Source organism: Ochlerotatus camptorhynchus, unplaced genomic scaffold (genome assembly GCF_037179485.1).
Source record: "Ochlerotatus camptorhynchus isolate MF236.1 unplaced genomic scaffold, CSIRO-AGI_Acam_v1.1 ptg000196l, whole genome shotgun sequence".
Lineage (NCBI taxonomy): Eukaryota > Metazoa > Arthropoda > Insecta > Diptera > Culicidae > Ochlerotatus > Ochlerotatus camptorhynchus.
The window spans coordinates 5,380,382-5,395,431 of NW_027040686.1; the positions used below are offsets into that span (position 1 = coordinate 5,380,382).

A 15,050-nucleotide genomic window follows, 5' to 3' on the forward strand; every position below is an offset into this window, starting at 1 on the left:
TCTACAACTCAGTGGACTTAGGAAATGTGCATTGCCAACCAACCAACCAACCAACCAACCAATGCACATGAAGTAGCCGAGTGTCACGTCCCTCTGCGATTCGTAGCTGTATATTAGTAATCTCCGCATGGTAATAGTAGAGACACGGTCGGTCTGTGTGCAGCAGTTTCAGGAAGTAAATAGACGAATCGTGAACCGGAGTAGATCTCAGACCAGACTCTCCGCGTCGGTCGGGTGAGTGGTGGAGTGAGCCTGGCGATGACGACGACGACGACGACGGCGATGGCGATGTGAAGTAAACAATATTTTTCCAAGGATACAGCAACGCGGCAACGACGACGCCGACGACGACGGTTTTTATTGCAAAAAAAAAAAATCAGCGACGCGATTATTAGAGAGGCGGAGGTAGGCCCGGGGATGGTAATAGACGAAACTGACTTCATCGAATGCACTCGAGCTTCTGTTCAGTTTGGTATTTAAGCGTGAGTAAAATACAAACTTTGTTCTGTGTGTAGAAGGGGCGGTAAATTACAGTTTATTGCGGAGAAGGAAGTTTAGATTATTTTTGATAAGTATTAGTGTGAGAACAGGGTTGCTTGCACTCACTTGCTATATCAAAAATGTGTGAAATCATTGTTCTAATGATATATTGTAGTTGCACCAATGAATACCACAGGGCTGGTAGCAATCACTGCTATTAAAAATAATGATTTTAGTGACCATGTTGATGAAATAAGTGACCAAATAGTGACTTACACTTGTGAAAATAGTGACTAAAAAGTGACCTAAGAGTAAATTTTAATGAAAAATCTTAAGAATTTCTGAGGAGCACAACTCCTGTGAGCTTCAGAGGAAAATTCCAAGGCATTCTAAGCATAATTTCATAAAGTTTGTGGGAGAAAACGAATCCGGAGCATAAGTCCTTGGAAAGATTTTGAAAATACTAAAAGGAGGATTAAATTTGAGAATAACTCCAGGACATCTTCAAAGGAATTCGGAAAATGAATTCAGGAGAGTTTGCCAAACAAATTATGAGAATAAATCTAAGAAATTTTTAAGGAGAAAGCCATTGAATTGTTAGGAGACTTTCAATGTGAGTGGAATTCCAAGGGAAGGAGTGAGATTGAAAAGGAAATCTGAAATGAATTCAATGAATATTCGCAGAATATTTCCAAAGAGTTTCTTTTTGTGGAGAATTTTAAGGTAATTCTAAGGAAAACTAAAAGAAAATTGAATTCGGAGAATAGCTTTGCCAAAATTTTGAGGAATATTTCAATGGAAATCTCCGTTTAGCATGGAATGGACTATTCTGAGGTTTTCAGAACTACTTGAAAGTTCCCAATTTTTCCTGAAGTTAATGAAACTGCCTTGAAGTTCTTTTGTAGTTTAAAAAACTAGCCTGAGCCTAACAATTCTAATCAAATTCTTAAACTTCCCTGAACTTTTTAGGACTTCCTAAAGTTTCCTAAATTTTCAATGATCATGAACCTCCTCTAAAGGTTTAACAATTCACTGAAGTTCTCTAAACTTATTTAAACTTTATGTGAATTTTCTAATGTTGACGTTTCCGTATGTTCATATAATTGTTATCACTTTTCAGAAATTCCCTTTGATTCTCTGATCTGTCTTGATGTTTTCGGTACTTTTCTTAAGCTCTCAATTCTATTGAAGATCTCGGTTCTGCTCGAAAATAAATGGAATTCCCGTAAGCACCTTTAACTTTCCTTGAAATTATCTGGACTTCTGTGAAGTGAAATATTTTTGAAGTATTCATAAATTCTCTGAAGGTCTCTGTACTTCCTTAAATTCTCGGGACATCTTGAGGGTTCTTGATTTTTTTTTTTCAGCACATCATGGAACTATCCTGAATGTTTCTAAATTTACGGATGTAGATCTTTAAACTGCCCCAAAAGTCTGGGCTAAAGTTACGGAAACTGCTCTTAAGATCAAAACTTCCCCAAAGAGCCAGAGGCGAAACAGACTCAGACTGAAAGCCTCCCTAATAAAGAAAACTTAACTTAACTTAATTCCTCAAAGATCTCTAGATCTAGTTTTTTTAGGTGGTTAGAACTTCTTAAAAATAAACACAATACCCCTCAAGTTCTCTGAAATTCTAGGCACTTCATAAAAGTTCATGAAATTTTTGGCTGCTAAAGGAACCGCTTTGAGGTTCTTAAAGCTTCCAGTAAGTTCCCCATATTTTCAGCGTGTTAACTTCCCTTATGTTCCCGCAGTTTGTTTATGGAGCTTCATCAAAATTCTCAGCATTTCCTTTCATTCCTCAGAACTTCTCCAAAGTTCCTACAATTTTTGTGAAGTTAATGGGACTGCAATGAAGATCTCTAATATTCCATCCAAAGTCTTCAACTAGGTCGAAAAAATATCTTCAAATGTCCTCATCGCCACTTGTGAACTTGGTTGGACTCAGAGGTAGCGCATTTCAAGCTTATTGCATATCGCATATTAGCTTATTGCGTGCTCTCAACTTAGTGTTCTACATACCCTTCCACAGTCATTAATTGAGAGCTTTCGATGCCTGTACCATTTTTGCATTAGTATAATTCGAGAATAAGCATGCAAAAGGGCGCATACGCGATGGTCGATTCTCTTCATCTATTTTCTCTTTGCATTTCTACAGCTAAGCGAAACAATTTTCTAGAATTTGTTCAATGCAGAGTTGTCACAGATTGTATTGGCTATCAAAAACAACAGCAAACGCACCGAGAAACGTTAAATCTAGCGAGTTATTAACAAAAGAGAGAATCGATCGCTACGCTCTTATGCATGCTCACTGTCGTATTGTGTGGCAAGTACAATCATACTCTATGCCCAGGGAAGTCGAGACATTTCCCAACCCGAAAAATTTCTAGACCGGATCGGGAATCGAACTAAGGGAGTCTCAGCTCCCTCTCTGATTTCCTCTTTAAATATTTTTTTTTTAGAATGTTAAAAACTTCACAAGTTCCTGAATTTTGTCTAAGGGGCTACACAGATAAAAATTCTGAATTTTAATTGTGATGTAAACATTTGTAACGATAACTTTAAAACCCAATAGAATTTAATAAATATTTCGCCTTCAATTATACTTCTTGGACTGCACACGGCTTAAGCTACTTGATACCCTACCAACACTGTACCATCCCAAACTGCTCGAATTGATCTTCCAGTGTGCAGGCGATCGAGAGAAAAGTTTTTATTTAATTTTCCCACGACGCAATAAAATGAATTTTCCTCACTCAAACGCTATTACGTTTTGTCTTTGGGTATGATTGGTTAATCCAAGGTCATGGGACTTGAAAAGATTAACCCAGAACACTTTCAAATCACTTTTGTTGGAGTGCTTAGATTGTTCGGTTCGATTTTTATAAAGCGAAATAGTTTTTGAAATAGTGAAGAAATTTTGAATTGGATTAGTGGTGAATTTTTGCCCTAGCATAAAGTGAGTTATTGAAAAAGCATTTGAACTAAAAATGTATTAAATTATGTATTATAGTTTACTTTAGTGAATTGCGTAGGCTAAACCTAAAACAAATAGTGAACACTGGTAGAATTTAGAACCAGGTAAGAAAAATATGTCGATAATTTTTCTATTGTACAATTTGTAAGACCCTTGAACGTGTTAATAGGTCCCCCATTAACGTGGGAGTTTGGTTGGGATTGAAAATTCTCTATTTCGAGAGCGAATAAGGCTAATAGCGGTCGTCGACAGAGCAAGTGGTAGGCTATACCCGTGAAAACTACACGTGGTCCTCGAGACCGAACAAAACGTTATCCTACACTCCCCTTATACGGAGACGCATTTACTCCGTCCGCTTCGTAACACCACCCACCGCGTCCTTCGGAAAATTTTAGTACCAAACCGCCGGCAGATTCTAACCTCTCGTCGTCAAGCTCGAGAGAAAATGAGTCATCAGGCGTTACGAACGTGAGGGTTCACGCTTAGCCTGGACCTAAGAGGAAGAGGTGACAATTGGCTTCTTCCTCTTTTATATCTATATCTATCTCTATATTTATCTATCTCTATCCCTATCTTACGCTCATGAAATCGACCAATCAGGAGCTGGTTCACGTTTGACAGAAAAGTGGTCCATTTTCGCCCCCGTATTTTCACCTCTTCTCTTAGGCCTGGGCAACCATCCGTAGTTCGTCTCGTCGTAGAGGAGCCACTCCGACAGCACCAGCCTGGCCGATGAATGGTAAAGGGTTATGAAAACAGGCCAGTGATCACTGCGTATAGGATATCTTTGAGTTCATTGATTAGGTTAGACTGGTTCCAATAAACCCCGGGTTAGAATTTCGAATGATCCATTAAATTAAATTCAAACGTTCGAAATCGCGTTTCGAATAAATGTTCCGAATGAACACTTTGGTTGTGATTTTGAGTTAGATTATTGGTTGTATGACGTTTCGCTTGACTCACCCGCAGATTATGAGTTTCAGGCCGGGCATCCCTGAAATAATTTCCGCTTTCGACCTCCTGTAAGGAGTGGCGCATAAGTCGTTTGCAGGATTTCCGGTATTTCGGGGACTCAGCAATGTAACGCTTGGTCGTTCGTTCGTTGAGAAAAGTTACGCGTTACACATTCATTCACGTAGACTTGTATTTCATTTCACGCAACCGAACAACTTGCAAACAATGTTGTTTACAAAGATGGGCTTTGTATACAATATTTGCTACATTGCATGAAATGTCAGAACTTTACATGATATATAATGTAAACGTATATGATATGTGATGCTCCATTTATGTGCTTCATACTGAACAGAAACTTGCACAACTTTTTCGAACTATGTACGTAAGTTTAAGGACAGCCCTTAAGATAGCAGCTAGTTATTCCCGTCCTGAATTTATTTGCTTTGTAGATGTCTTAGATCGCTAAAGCTTTTTGGAAGTTTATGACAAATGAGCTAACTTGTGTGCGAATTTTGGACAGAACAAAAATTTGGAATAACAATTAATCAAAAAATTTCAACATAAATGAATTGATTTCTTGAAGAAATCTCTAAGGCTAATATGAATCTTCAAGAATATGGAACGAACAAGAAGTTAAAAAAAGAAATCAGATGTCACAGGTTCTGAACTTGAAGGAAGGTTCCTGGACTTGAAGAACCTTCATTTATGACTTTATCGATAGTATTTCGATGATAATTTCTTAAGAATTTTCAGACTTACGTGCGACTTATTCAGTGAATTCTATGGATAAATCCAAAGGAATTGTGAGGAGTATTCAAATTTAAATAAGGAGAGCTTCAACAAAAATATAAGGATTGTTTCCAAGATATTTCCAAAAATGTCTTGGTTCCTGATGAAACCTAAGAATAATTCTAAGCAATTTGCTAGGAGAGCATCAAATGTATACTAAGTGGAATTCTAGGGTAGTTCTGAGGGGAATCCTTAAATAACCCTAGAATTCTAGTAACATTCCAAAGGAATTCGGTAAATAAATACCAAGGAATTTCGAAGCATGATTTTACGTGAATATTAGAAAAATGAAAAACATTTAGGTAATGGTTAGAAACATTGAATGGCAACTATGAGGATAATTTTGGGAGTATTTTATGGAAAACTTCAAAAGAATTCGGAAAACAACTCCAAGGAAATTTTTACTTTATAGAATTAAATATAGATAAATATGATTCTGAGGATTACTCGATGGACATGTTGAGGATAAATCCAGAAGAACTTTAAGAAATATTCCAAAGCAATTAAAACGAGTGCTCCTAATGAGTATTCTGAAAAGTATTCAAAAGTAGGATATTTCAAGGAAGTGTTATAAAAGAATTAAAAGGAGTGGTTAAATATAATTCTTTGGATTATTTTAACGCGATTATTAAAATAATTGCAATGGATCTTAAAAAGAGAATCCCATTAGAATTTCGAGGCACATTTCCAAGAATTATTGAGCAGAAATCAAAGGTAATCCAAGAACCAATTCCATTGAAGTTTTGCGGGAATACGAAGAAAACACTGAGGAAAATTACAAGAGGAATCCAAAGAGTTTATAGAAAATCACTAGAATTAAAAAATATATATAAATAAACTAGATAAAGTACCGAAGGTAGAGAAGAATATCAGAACAAATTATCAAAATCCTAGAAACAGAAATAAAATCAAGATGCAGATTTGAGAAAATTTTCAAGATTTCGAGACTTTGAGAACTTTGTGATAAGAAGTTATTTTAATATCAAGACTCGGTGACTCTAATAATTGCAATGCCGGACTTTTTTAATTTCTATTTAACTTAAAATAAATCAAATGTCTGAAACAGGAAATTCCACAAATTTTCCAAAATCTTGGACTCAAACCCCCGGTATATACATACATTAAGTTTCAAATATCTTCATATGTCTTCTGTCTCTTGGTACCATTCTAAATGGTAACATTTTGTATTTTTATTTTGTCTGGGAACGTAGGGCACCATTTGTTCAGCAAACTTCCAATTTAAATTGCGAACGGTAGCACCGATAACGATTGTGGGTGACGAGTGAAGTCAGCTGCAGTAATTGGAACGGAAATGTGGTAGCGAACGAGAGAGCTGAGTGCTGTGAGTGCGACTATGGTGAGGAGAATAGAGAGTTCGGAGGAGTCGGTGTGTAGCGTTGCCTCTAGGCAGACGTGCGGTGGAATAATGGTAGAGGCGGTAGTGGACGTGAGATGCGAAGCACGAGGTTCGCGTCACTGCAGGAAGATGAAGATTGTTGGTTCCATGACAGAACGACGCCATCAGACAGCGACTATCAGATCATCATCTGCAAGCCACCGCCATCAGGCCACCGTTATCAGGCCACTGTTATCAGGTCACCGCCATCCGGACACCGCCATCCGGGCACCGCCATCCGGCACCGCCATCCGGCACCGCCATCCGGGCACCGCCATCCGGGCACCGCCATCCGGGCACCGCCATCCGGGCACCGCCATCCGGGCACCGCCATCCGGGCACCGCCATCCGGGCACCGCCATCCGGGCACCGCCATCCGGGCACCGCCATCCGGGCACCGCCATCCGGGCACCGCCATCCGGGCACCGCCATCCGAGCACCGCCATCTGGCCACTGCTACCAGGCCACTGCTACCAGGCCACCGCCATCCGGTCACCGCCATCCGGTCACCGCCATCCGGGCACCGCCATCCGGGCACCGCCATCCGGGCCGCCATCCGGGCACCGCCATCCGGGCACCGCCATCCGGGCACCGCCATCCGGGCACCGCCATCCGGGCACCGCCATCCGGGCACCGCCATCCGGGCACCGCCATCCGGGCACCGCCATCCGGGCACCGCCATCCGGGCACCGCCATCCGGGCACCGCCATCCGGGCACCGCCATCCGGCCACCGCCATAGGGGTGCTTCCCTAAGGCTGCTACCATACGGTATTGGGCTGCCGCCATCTGGTCACCAACATCCGGCTGTCACTAACTGGCCGCCACCATCTAGACAATGCCAAGCTCATCATATTGGTTCGCATAGCAAATAAATGTAAGGTAAATTCTACTTTTATAGTTGGATAGGAATTCCGCACAATTCGAAAGCTTCCCCACGCAAAAACGCCCTGGGACCCGGAACCAAAAGAGGCCTTGAGTGCCCACCCCAGGAGCTGCCGTTGGCTTAAGACCATCAGCTTGGGGCTTAGGCTGGTTCCCTTCTGGGACTAAGCGGTTCCGGGGGCATAAGTGTTTCACTCTCTAGCCAGAAATTTACACACTACCACCATCTGTTGAGCGTACAGCCCATGATAGTTTACTCAACAGATGGCGGTAGTGTTTTGTTGATGATTTACATTGAAAAATATTCAATACGTTATGTCTGTTTGTCTGTTGTGATGATAAAGTAGCAAATTGAAAACATGACTTATTTACGAGCTGTAGGCAAGGTAAGTGTTTAAAGTTCTGTAATTGTAAGAGGTGTAATTTTTCTGAACGCGCATCAAAATTCCTGAAGGTTGATGGATTCAATTTGTGATCAAGGTATAGTTTTGGGCTTGAGTGAATGAGACTGTCAGAAGTTTGAGCAATTTTAGTAAAATGCATCTCATGAGAGTGCCCTTTTTCAAACTGCTATAGATTTATGAATAATGAACCAAATGAGCTGAGATTCTGCTACTTGTTATGAAAGTAAATACCATTTATTTGGCTTCAATTTTACTAAAATACGTTCAGTATGAAAATAGTTACAAGAGTTTTACTTTCGCTGATAAAAAAATTACCGTTTTTTGCCACTAATAATGCTCTCCAATTATCATTTTACATTTGATGTGGCTTAGAAAAATAAGGACTATTTTCTTAAGGTTCGAATAGCTTAAAAAAATTGTATGGTGACAATTTAGTAGTTTAAAAAGATGAATTGGTTGAATGTTTAGTTCCTCTCCCAAGTAACATTGCTAGCTTTATAGAGGTTTTATGGCATTCTACATGTTCAAATTATGGTCTACAGAACCCTCATAAAACCAAAATTGTTACTTGGGCTATGGGTACTATTAAATACTAATATTTAAGTTAAATTTTAAAGTAGTTAACGGGTGTCCCACATCAAATTGCATCACGGAAAAAACGCTGTAGAAAATTACCTAGTTGACCGATCCTTTTCAAACTTTTAGGCAATAAAATATAAACCATTAGTAAGCCTCATCTGGGTATACAGTTTCCGGGCCCGTGACTTTACCACCGTATTTTGCCGTTCATCACGATTTGGAGCCTTCTGCACTTTGTACGTATGTAGTCCCTTCCGGTCCTTGGCTCTCTGAACGAAATACTTGGACAGATTAAACTTAAACGCTTTCATGACACGCTTGTGATCCTGATCACTAATAGAACATCGATTCTGGCCGCATTTCTCCTTCCGTTCGATGCTCAGAGTTTCGTAGCAACGTTTAATCACACGACTCACCGTTGACTGCACGATTCCGAGTTGTTTTCCAATGTCCCAATGAGAGAGTTGAGGATTTTCCAGGTGCCTGTGCAAAATCAATTCGCGATGTTGCTTTTCGGGTGACGCCATTTTCTCCAACTTTCGAAAAACTGACAGCGATAAAAATACAGTGTAAACAATACACTCTAAACTACTTCTACCCAATTTTTCAAGAGAAGAGTAAATAGTTTTTTTTCTTTATTAACGAGACTTTCAGAAGAGTAAATAGTATTTGTAATGCTAACTTTAGAAAATAATTATAGCATTGCAGCTGCTTTGTAAGAAAGCTGCTGTCAATAGTTGTTTATTCGTTCCAAAGGTGACACCGGGGTGGCCACTGAATTTAAGAAATACAATTCCTGGGTGGTTAATATATTTTTCCCGGTCTCATATAAACGGCTAAACATGTTTAAAAAGCCACTAGGCCGAACGCTACTGAGCCGAATGAATCATCACACCGAATAGAAACAAAATCTATGTTCAAGTGATTAACATTTCATATCTCAAATTAAGAATTTTTAAAGAGGCTATGCCAGCTTTTTTTTACATTATTGAACTTTTCAAGATTCCAGACTTTGAAAAATGTAATTGAAATGTTAATTTTAAAGATTTCTTATTTAAAAAATCTTTACTCTTGGATTTAGACAGCATTTTAGGAATCTTTAAAATTTGTCGAAAATCCGTTATAATTGCATATCTTTTGACTTTTCAAGATTCCAGACTTTGAAAAATGTAATTGAAATGTTAATTTTAAAGATTTCTTATTTAAAAAAAATCTTTACTCTTGGATTTAGACAGCATTTTAGGAATCTTTAAAATTTGACAAAAGTCCGTTATAATTGCATATCTTTTGACAGACAGTAGTATTTCGTCTACTACTTGCAGACTTCATCAGTGCCAAGTGGTGTTGAGTACTTGGCACTGACGAAGTCTGCAAGTAGTAGATGAAATACGCGCATCTGTCAAAAGATAAGCAATTATAACGGAATTAAAAGGAAATAAACCAACACACTCAAAGCTCTTCATACAGCATTTTAGGATTTTTACACTTCGAAGTATTGTCTGGAGAATTTTGATGCGAATGTCAAATGAGGTTTGAGAAATAATTCTAAAGGGATTCTGAGGAAAATTCCAAAGGCAATTGACTAGAAGTTCCAGGTAAGTTTGAGAAATATTTCAAGAAAATGTTGAATAGAACTTAAGGTGAAATCCAAGTAGTTCTGAATTCAGAGAATTCTAAGGCTAATGAAAAAGAAATAACAGCATTTAAAGGGAGTTCGGAGGAGAATTCTAAGTGAATTAAACCTACGAAAAACTAAATGATGATATGACTAAAATCTTGACACCAAGCCAAAAATGATCACCCGCGGCTGAAAATATTTTAAATTGTAATCAAGCAATAGATCAATCAAAGCTTTCAAAGACAAGAGTTCTGAGGCGAGCTTCAACATCAATAATAATTCCACACGAATGTTATTTAGAATATAGCTAAATATTTGCATAATTTCAAGAAAGCTTCAAGGTGATTCCTAAAAGAATTAGTAAAATTTTGAAGTGGATTTACGAGAGGATTTCAAATAGTTGCATTCACCGGAAATTTTGAGAATACAGTGAACTCTCTACAACTCGATATTGAAGAGAACATCGAGTTATAGAATAACAATCCCATACAAAATCGTTATTGCAGTAGCCATGAAATTAATTTTTACTATGATTATATAGTGTATATATAGTTATCGATATAGTGGACATCGAGTTGTGGAGAGTTGACTATATTTCCAAAGATATTCCGAATAGCGCACTGAGAAATTCTGCAGAAACTTCCAAGGGAATTCGAAGGAGAGTTTCAAGTGAATTCCAAGAAAATTCCAAGAGATTCAGTTAAGGGAATTTTGAGAAGAATATCAAAGGTATAAAGGTAAGGGAAGTTCCCTTACGATTCTGAAGTAAATTCCAAGGAAATTCTGGGAGAATACTTTGTGAACTCAAAAGGGATAAACAAAACGGTTTCTGAAGAATATTCCAAATGAATTACACAGATAATTATGAAGGAATTTGGTAGATGCTGTGACATGAAAAGTTTTCAAGGTTCTAATAACAACAAACATATTCAAAATGCCGGACATAGGACATCGGCATTGCTAACTGGACTTCTCAAAAGTGTGAAATCGCTAAATAAAAGTGCGCTGTTATGTTGTATAGTCTTGATGTCTTCTGCTCACTTTTTCGTTACGACCCAAGAAAAAAGTGCGACAAAGACACCGAAACGATTTAACGTAAAAGCGAACTTTCCAATTATTAGCATTTCCGCCCTGTTTGTGAATCTTATAATCTGCGCAACGGGCTATAATATGACCGTTAGATAATGATATAGTTCTGAAATACAAAAAATAACATTGTTATTAAAAAATGATCGTTACTTACATCTCTAACATTCTAAGAACTTCAAGATGCAAGATTTGATTTCAAAATAGTGTTTTAAAAGCTGATTTCAAATACAATTTGTATGAATATAGCTGAATAACCTTTGAAGAATCTGAAAGTCTCGTTAATAAAGAAAACTAAACTAAACTAAACTTTGAAGAATCTTAAAACATAAGATTTTTTGATAGATTTAAATTGATACTTCTTGATTATTAAAATCCAACAGATCAGTAAACCCGATTAATGCTCTTATTGAACTAACAAACAACATCCTTTGGATGTAAAAATTACCGAAATTTCCGGTTTTCAGAAGTTTTAAAATGGAATTTTGGTATTGCAGAATGGCACGGTATCACCGGTCCAAAACGGTTACGGTAAAACTGGTTAAACAGCCCTAATTATGATACCATACATAATTTTGGCGTTCTAGTGTCAATGTACAATTTTTTTTAATTCAGGAATTAGACCAAAATTGTGATTGACGTTAGTCAAACACTTGCCACACACTTGTGTCTACTTATAAAGCGAAAAAACTGCAGCATTTTCTGTCCAAAACTGTCTCAAACATAAGTTAACTTGATTTAAAGGACGTGGTATTCCGAATTTAACATTTATAAAATATTTTCTGCGAAATATTTACCAGCCTTGTTTTTGTTTATTACAAAGTGTACGTACATGTCTTTTAGACTCATATCTTTAGAGTATTAATGAACACTTGATGCTACATCTGATTCCATACCAAACCATACCTGAAAAAGTGGAAAAGGAAAAAAAAAATAGGATTTGAAGAGTATATTTTAATTCAATATAAGATCATTTTAAAGTATAAAAGCGGAATTCAGGCTTATTGGTTACTAATAAGCATAAATTCTCCATGAATGATGTTTAAAAGCACTAAACAGTATGAGTCTCAAACTTTACGGATAATTGTGAAGCTTTGGATTTGCAATTTTCCAGGAGAAAATATGACTTCAGGCAGCAGGTAAATATTTTTATTTTGGTTTAGTGCTAAATAGTCGATCAATACCCGCACGTCCCCAGCATTGTATGGACGTGATCTGGTCCACAATTATTAAAAAAATATGGTAAGCTTTTTAAGTCTAAAATTGTTTGCTTTGCGGACTACCTGGGCAGTCTAACTTGATAAAATCTCACAACCTAAATTCTAATATACTTGCCATTGTACATAGAGAGTCGTCAAAAGGGATGTGGACTTTAGCAGCAGATTAGACTACCTAGTATATGCAATTGACAGTAGGGGAAAGAAACCGCTCTCTATCCAGAAAATGTAAGCATTACATGCTCACAATATTACTTTATCTTAAGTTTTCATACAATACAGCATTCTTCACACTGTGCATTAATGGTTCAATGCACTGATGTCTTATGATCATGCTCAATCAACTGCTCAGCAGGCAACATTGGTGTTTCTGGGGCGTTCAATAGGACACAAAAATTATGGCTACTATGTCACACTGCAAAATACAGTGTTGCCTACAGAGCAGCTGCTTGATCATGTCATAAGTTTACCAATCTCTTAAATAATTAATAACTATTTCCTGTCTCGTTTTACATAGAAACGGTCTTCAGCAAAGTTGTAGCTGAGAAAATTTTCTATAAGAATAGCTATCGAGCTGTTTCGCAGCTCAGTATAGAAAAATACTAGAAGGCAATGAACAAAAAGTTGAGATTTCCCATAGTAATTTACATGAAAACTTCAAATGGTTTGAGCGAAGTCTATTTCTAACCAAATGAGTTGTAACTTTTGGAGGCTAATCAGGACCCGACTTGAAACCATTTAAGCACTGTGGAGCGAAAAAGTTAAATTTTGCATCAGTCTAATAGAACATACTTCCAAGCACCAACTCAATGCAAAGCTATGTTTCTCGATGTTTCACCTAGCAAGGAAAAACAAATCCCAACATCGATGAAATCATGAGCAAATACTTTACCTTGATCTTCCATTTTTCAATTACTCACTCGCGACTCGACCAGATCAGGCAAAACAACTCCTCCGTCACCATTTCCTCGCGCGTTCCCAAAGGGAACTCCTAACAATCCACTAGCAATCCTCGTGATCCCCACGCCTGCTTTTATACAGTGAAAAGAAATCACACACTCAAAACAGAGACGGGGAACGGACGACCGGCCGGGGAAAAGCAGCCGCATGATTTATGAGACGTTTGTGGAATTCTAAACAGCAATTAATTTTATTTGAATGCAGCTCGTAGCGTCACGGTCACGCCGCCAGGGTAAGTCCTTACTCAAGACAGCAGCGGGCGGAAAACAGCTTTTATCTTATGGGAAACAAGATTCCTTATCCTCAAAAATTAGGTCACAGACGTCTGGATGCTGTGTTGTTTATCTAACCGGAATGAGAAGATGGTAGTGTAGATCAAAGTGAATGTTACTACTCAAGAGAGTTCTTGGAGAAGGTGATTGAGAGCTTATTTGCACAAACGGCTTAATTGCGTCAATTATCGCATGCGGTCATAAATTTGTCTGTAGAGTGGAGCGTTCTCAGATTCACTTTTCATATATCTAATGATAGTAATAATAATAATAACAAGAACATTTGCTCAAGGGTAGGAAAGTCCCTGGTCGGGGTTCTCGATGGCGACGGTTTATGAAGTTAATAACTCTATAAATCATTTAACGGGGTGTGAAGGTACATACGAACTCAGATTGCAGCGCTGTTACTCGTCTCGTCGTGTGGAATTCATTGGAATTCATTATTGATTGAGCTGGAGTTTGAACCGTTCCAGGAATGTCCATCAATTAAATGTGACGTAAGCATACGTCGATCATTCGATTTTTTTTTAATGATTTTATGCATATTTTATTTTTCACACACCATTCACATTTCTTCCATTCTAACAAATCGTATATCCACTCAATATGATTCATTAGATCACAACCCCGCCATAACTACGCCATCGAATCAAGTTTTGATTTGTCCAAGAGCTCCTAAACAAGACAAACAAACAACTAAGAAGAAGACGAACGACAAAAAATCCAAACACCATGATTCTAATTATAACCTCTAAAATCCGAGAAAACAAGCCCATCCACCCTCCTCTCCCGACCCGGGCACCATCGTAGTGTCTTTTTTTTTTGCCGTATGCTTCGACGAACAAGAAGAAGTAAAAAGCAACCGCGACAAGGTCATCCACATTTGGAGCCAGGAAAGCAAAAAAAAAAAACAACGAATACTACCAGCCGCCCGTTCCGCTAATTGAGATTGAGAAACCCCTCCTACCTCCACATCAATGGGTATAGGATTCTTTTCGATTGATTCAATTTGAAGGGTGACGTCACGCACGCGATCCAACTCACTCACACAGATTCGGGCCTGTTTCCTGCGGGGTGAGTGAAGCGAAATTTGTCACGATCAAGGTTTTCCGCCGCCGCTCCATGAGGTGTTGACCATGAATGCAAAGGATCGACCGCCATCAGGGGGACAGGAGGGGGACCCCATATGAGAGTGCTTTTCTGCGTCTTAATAAGAATCACGATCGTGATCGTCGGCGGTGGCGACGGCGATGGCGGAGCATGGAGTAAACGATCGATTTTGCAGCAGCTCCGGTTTGCGTCTATTGTTGTTGTTGTTGTCGTTGTTTGGTGAGAAGCGAGGGATCGGGTTTTTAGTGAGTTTCGTGTCTGTTTTGATTCTGGACCGCGTGACGTGAGAAGGGGCGAATTCAGGGATAGGAATTTGTCTACC

General features: G+C 38.5%; 2 protein-coding genes across 2 annotated transcripts in view; one reads left to right on the plus strand and one right to left on the minus strand.

The window, feature by feature from the left end:
* Nucleotides 1-15,050, minus strand: part of LOC135702731 (rho GTPase-activating protein gacU-like) — a 352,796-nt gene that overhangs the window by 193,771 nt on the left and 143,975 nt on the right. The window lies entirely within an intron of this gene.
* Nucleotides 6,656-7,339, plus strand: LOC135702692 (postacrosomal sheath WW domain-binding protein-like). The gene has a single exon (XM_065223717.1). The coding sequence runs from the start codon at nucleotides 6,656-6,658 to the stop codon at nucleotides 7,337-7,339; it is 684 nt and encodes a 227-aa protein (XP_065079789.1).

Excerpts from the sequence above, each read along its gene's own strand:
- LOC135702692 (XM_065223717.1), top strand. The coding sequence starts at position 6,656 with ATGCGAAGCACGAGGTTCGCGTCACTGCAGGAAGATGAAGATTGTTGG.